General features: G+C 51.6%; 1 protein-coding gene; it reads right to left on the reverse strand.

Annotated features, from left to right (window-relative positions):
- Positions 1–1,197: 1,197 nt before the first annotated feature.
- CHC_T00008903001 (WD40-repeat containing protein) lies at positions 1,198–4,249 on the reverse strand. XM_005713746.1 is given in 2 exon segments: positions 1,198–1,327; positions 1,328–4,249. The coding sequence occupies 1 exon segment, from the start codon at positions 4,247–4,249 to the stop codon at positions 1,328–1,330; it is 2,922 nt and encodes a 973-aa protein (XP_005713803.1). The 3' UTR covers positions 1,198–1,327.
- Positions 4,250–6,029: the final 1,780 nt, after the last annotated feature.

Raw genomic sequence — 6,029 nt, forward strand, 5'->3', positions numbered from 1 at the left:
GCAAAGTGTTCTGTCTGCAAATAATGTACACGTAGTTTCTTGGTTCTTGCATCAACTTTCAGTGCATTCAAGCTCAACTCCCTCGCGCGTCTGTACCGAGGCAGGGCACGAGCCATACCACTACTCGAGTACCTCAGCATCTGATAAAACATACTAACGACAGTGCCTGACGCTCTTTTTTTGCCCTTGTTGCTATCGTTGAAGCCGGCTGAGACAGGAGAGAGTGACGCACCGTAGCTACTTGGACCCTTCTCCTACTTCTTTTCATTTTAGCGCTGCGGTCTTGCGTTGCTCTTGCTTCATTTTGATACAGAACCGTGCATCTCGCACCATCTCTTCAAAGAACGCCTCTCATTCCCATACGTATGCGCCGTACCGTCTCTCTATATCTCAATATCCGGCTAGGGAAAGCGTCGCTGGGCAACAGTGAAAAAGCCAAGCTCCTGCGCCCGCAGTACGGCACGAACGGGGCATACCGTGCTGTAAATTCGGCGGACAGGCTGGCAAGCGAAAGCCCCAAGAAACCACTACAGTACCCTGAAATCCCGCCCGAGAGGGGAAGAGACGGTGCAGGCAAATAGAACAACGACCGATGCGACTTTTCTGCCGAGAGTTAGAGGGAGGGCCGTGCGTCCTGGCAAAACGTCCCGTCCGTGAATGGAACCAGAGCGCCACACACGACGGACCTCGTCTGATGATGTCACGAGTCAAAAGAAGCGACGTACGGTACGCACAAAAATGGACCAATTTCTGAAACGTCTACAGGTTTTGGCCACCTCACTGTTTGTGTGCACGGATGCATGCAAACAGCACCGCACTACAAAACAAGTAACACCCTGTCAAGGTGCCACTCTCCCAAGGAAGACAGAGAGTGAGATGCGTAGCGTACCTCCTGAGGACGTGCCTGAGCTCCCTGTTGCCACCGCCATTGCGCAGAAAATCGCTCGCTTCCACAGAAACTTCAAAAGCTGTCGGCCTTCACCACACGAAACGGGATGAATCGATGTCCATCGTGTATCCTTCGTATTCATCGTCAACCCATGCATAAGTCCCATGCATGTCTCATGCTCATGAGACAGGGGCGATAGCATCCCCATGAGACAGTAGAGTGCATCAGGCTACGTTTCGCGCCCACTGACGTTTCCTGAACACAGGTCACGTATTACTCTCTTTTGCACGCTGCAGAAGATTCCAGACGACGCGGCCAGTAAACCGGGATTCTCAAGATTTTACATGTAAAAAAACGAAACACCACAGGTGCCGCCACGTACCGTACAATAGAAACGTCTGTGCCTGGCCGAGAGGATAAGGGAAGTGTAACTTACACCTAGACCACCAGCTTCATAATAGCTACCCGGCTGCCAGCCGCTGCAACAAAGACCCCATGATTATCGTCTACCTCCCACCAGATTACCGTACTCTCCAGCTGCGCCAAAACAGCCTCAGAGCCATCCTCTCGCTCATGCACAATTTTCGTCCCCCTGCTCTCAAAAACCTTGAGCCTTTTGTGCCTATGTCCAGTGCGAGAGACGGCACGTAAGTTTTCTGCATTCAGAAATCTCTCCACGATATCTTGCCAGTCCTCCAACTTTCCGAGATGAACTGTACTCCCTTTCTCCACGTCCCAAACGCGTACGCTCCTGTTCCAGGATCCAGATACTGCACGTTTTCCATCACCACTCATCCCAACGCGAGACACCAAACTCGTGTGTCCAGTTAATGCGTCGCCGATTTGCAGTCCTGTGTCCACGTCCCAAACTCGTACGCTCTTGTCTCCCGATCCAGATACTGCACGTTTTCCATCACCACTCATCCCAACGCCATACACCTCATCCGTGTGTCCAGTTAATGCGTCGCCGATTTGCAGTCCTGTGTCCACGTCCCAAACTCGTACGCTCTTGTCCCGGGATCCAGATACTGCACGTTTTCCATCACCACTCATCCCAACGCTAAGCACCCCATTCGTGTGTCCAGTTAATGCGTCGCCGATTTGCAGTCCTGTGTCCACGTCCCAAACTCGTACGCTCTTGTCATACGATCCAGATACTGCACGTTTTCCATCACCACTCATCCCAACGCTAAGCACCCAATGCGTGTGTCCAGTTAATGCGTCGCCGATTTGCAGTCCTGTGTCCACGTCCCAAACTCGTACGCTCATGTCCCGGGATCCAGATACTGCACGTTTTCCATCACCACTCATCGCAACGCTATCCACCTCACCCGTGTGTCCAGTTGGTGCGTCGCTGATTTGCAGTCCTGTGTCCACGTCCCAAACTCGTACGCTCTCGTCATACGATCCAGATACTGCACGTTTTCCATCACCACTCATCGCAACGCTCTCCACCCGACCCGTGTGTCCAGTTAATGCGTCGCCGATTTGCAGTCCTGTGTCCACGTCCCAAACTCGTACGCTCTCGTCCCAGGATCCAGATACTGCACGTTTTCCATCACCACTCATCGCAACGCTATCCACGTAACTCGTGTGTCCAGTTAATGCGTCGCCGATTTGCAGTCCTGTGTCCACGTCCCAAACTCGTACGCTCTCGTCCAAGGATCCAGATACTGCACGTTTTCCATCACCACTCATCGCAACGCTCTCCACCCCATCCGTGTGTCCAGTTAATGCGTCGCCGATTTGCAGTCCTGTGTCCACGTCCCAAACTCGTACGCTGTCGTCATACGATCCAGATACTGCACGTTTTCCATCACCACTCATCGCAACGCTCTCTACCCAACCCGTGTGTCCAGTTAATGCGTCGCCGATTTGCAGTCCTGTGTCCACGTCCCAAACTCGTACGCTGCTGTCCCGGGATCCAGATACTGCACGTTTTCCATCACCACTCATCGCAACGCTAGACACCCGCGATTCATGACCGCAGTCACTCCACAAAATTTTCTTTTCCGATACACTCCAGAACTGTAGTGTCCCATCACCATATCCGATAACTGCATAGCGTTTGCTCATACTGACACAACCGCATGTTAATTCTCGGCTCCCCGTTCCAAAATCGTTGTCTAATTCAGTCATCTTCATTTCCTTGTCCGGAGACTGTGTGAAAACTGTGATCCTGGTATAGCCCAGGTCCGAACAGTGTCCATACACGCCACCGGTTGAGTCCATGCCGACTTCGTAAACGATATTCGGAAGCACAATCTGCTCCACCAAACTTCCTCCCGCTCGCCCTACACATTCACTCACAGGCCGCACCCATGGTCGTGGCGCGTGTTCCTCGATTTCCTCGAGTATCCTTCGCACGCTTCCTAATTGTGATGCCCTGTGCTTGATTCTTCCGTACAGTTGAAAGTAAATCCCTGCACTGCTTTCACCACAAAAAGGTACACTCAGTCGTGCAGCTCTCATCATCAATTCCATCGCATACACCGAATCTTCTTCTCCCGTATCCCTTAAAAGGCTCTCGCTTGCTCCCGTGTTCCTCAAAAAGCTATTTAGATCCTTTACAGCTTCCTCGTATTGCAACACACTTCCTCTCTGTATCACTGCCTTCACCCATCGCGCTCTCAAAAATAGATTCTTCAGCTCCTCCACATACCCGCCCTGTTTCAGAACGCGATATATATTCTCGAAAACATACTTCTCTCTTGCATCCTTGCTCTCTCTGCCCTCGCTCTCAGTCATAGCAAGCAGTCCCCCTCCCTGCCTGCATACATCTGCCAACTTCTTATACCAGACCGTTACACTTTCCTCCTTCTGCGCCTCCTGCACCGCAAAATCGTGCGTCAGATCATGCATCCGTACCCACCCACAATCCTTGTCGTAATGAATGTCTACTAATCCAACCCTTTCCATCTGCTTCACATACTTTTCAGCCGAGTCGTAGTCCATTTCCCACAACTCTCTTACCAACGACAAAGGCATCCCGTCTTGCTTCTTCATAACACACAGACTCCGATGTATCTTTCGAAACGAAAACTGACCTAACCTCTCCGCATCGCTCCCCATGCCGGACTCCACAATCTCTAGTGACGCATGTAATGTCGCGTCTAACGACAACAAATACCCATCCCCTGGACTCTCACTACGAATCGTGTTACAGCTCTTCATCTTCGAAAGGTATGCCTCCCACGCTTGTGACTTTTCTCCCTCCCATCTATCTCTCATGTACCTGACACCCGTCCCGGCTACGTTCAGAGCAAGCGGCAAACCAGCACACAATTTCAATATTTCCCTCACAGCCTCTTTGCATCTCGGATCATTCGCTTCCTCTGGCTTCGCCCCGCTCGCGAGCATGACCATGTGAACTGAATCGCTCCCTTCCCTTTCCCTCGATTCGAAAGTCACTCGCTTACCCACCTGTTTCAGCTCTGAGTCCCTCGTGGAATACAGAAGTCTGCTCCTCTCTCGGCTGTCTCCTGCTGTGTCAGCGAGAATGGATAACTTCTGAAGAATACACGCATCTATACCATTCATGGCCCACACATCATCAATAATGAACAGACATACACGTGTGTTGAACCATGCTCGCATCTTGGTCAGTACCCTGCTCAACTCGCTTTGCTCTCGCATTTTCCCAGCCGCCTGGTTGCCACCAGACGCCTCTACGGCTATGCACAGTTGCTCAATCAGCCGCCCTACGTTGGCGTCTTTCCCCAAAGACATGAAGTACACTCCGCCTGAAAACCGAGCCTTGATGTCATCGTCGTGCGCAATCGCTCGAAGAGCGCATGTCTTCCCGACTCCGCCCTTCCCCGTTGCCGTCGCTCCTATATGTGTATTCCTATCGGTACTAAGCACGGCCTCCTTTAGCCGCGCCTCACACGTATTCGGTGATCCATCGATCCCCCGAGAATTCAGTTGCAAATATATTCCTTCGGGATTGTGCTCTGCGAGTATACAGGGCGTGAACACATCAAGCGTACATCGTGCGATGGACGTGATGGCAGCGTGGGTTTCAACTTGGCTTTTTGTATTCAAAACTTCTCCCGCTTCATCACTTGAGTCCTCATCACTTTTCTTTTTCACCCACAGAAATACCCGCTCCACAAGATTTGCCCTCGCATCATGGCCGAATGCATCTCCGGGCAGGTTTGTTGCCCTTTCGTCATTTTCAATCCCAGTGATACCTGCCAGCTCTTGTAGCTCCCTCTTCACCATATCCGTGCTCGCTTCGCGCTGTCGTTCCTCGCTAAAAAACTTCTCAACTTCAAAAATATTATTTCCTTCATCATCCCAGTACCGCTTGGGCTCCAACTCTCTGCATTCACGAATACTTAGTCTGTAAAACACCGGAATCAGTGTCGGTGGTCGCATCCCACTCCCTATCGCCTCACTTCGTCGGCGTAGGAAGCAACGCAGTTCCCTCATCGTCCACTTTCGAGCCGCAAAGTCGGGAGAAAGGATGAAAACACCGACCTTCGCAGACTCCATAGCCTTCGTCATTTCATCCGCTCCGCAGTCCCCGGGCTCCATCGAGATTTTGTCGAGGAAGCAATTTAAACCATGAGCTTGCAATTTCTCGAAAAGGGGACGTGCGATGTGTAGCTTGTCCGGGCCAGCATGGCTTATGAACACATCGGTAGAGTGCATCTTTCTCCGTTTTCTATGTGGTCCCGTCTCTTGCTGGAAGCTTTCCTGCATTTTTTCTGTGAATAGCTAAAGACAAATTGGTGAGGTGCGGAGTGTGTTATGCGTGAGAACGGCACCGGCTGTTAGAAAAACAGGGATGCGAAGGTTGAAGGCCGCGTTCAGCGCGCGGCACTCTTGTCGTTGTCGACGAAAGCGGAAACAGTGGCGACAGTCGTGTGGATCAGTAGGATGAGCTGGTATGCTTTCGCTTGCTCCTTCGTGAATGAATGTTCGTGTGATTCCAGCCAGGAAAGACGCAATGTTGTGAGGTCAGGTGGCGTGGTCAGTTCCTTCGAATGCCGCGCCCGTCACCTTCCACGCTTTTATTTCTGCGCAATTCCTTCTAGAAGCATCCACGCGTCCGGCCCGGATCCCAGGCCGTCCGCGTGCGTTTCCCTAAAATTCATATAAAATCTCGGACTACAGTACAAAATCTCTCTACAGT

Source organism: Chondrus crispus, genomic scaffold (assembly GCF_000350225.1).
Source record: "Chondrus crispus Stackhouse genomic scaffold, scaffold_14, whole genome shotgun sequence".
Taxonomy (NCBI): Eukaryota; Rhodophyta; class Florideophyceae; order Gigartinales; family Gigartinaceae; genus Chondrus; species Chondrus crispus.

Bases quoted from the DNA above. Each gene is read 5' to 3' on its own strand.
- CHC_T00008903001 (XM_005713746.1), bottom strand. From the start codon at position 4,249: ATGCTCGCGAGCGGGGCGAAGCCAGAGGAAGCGAATGATCCGAGATGC.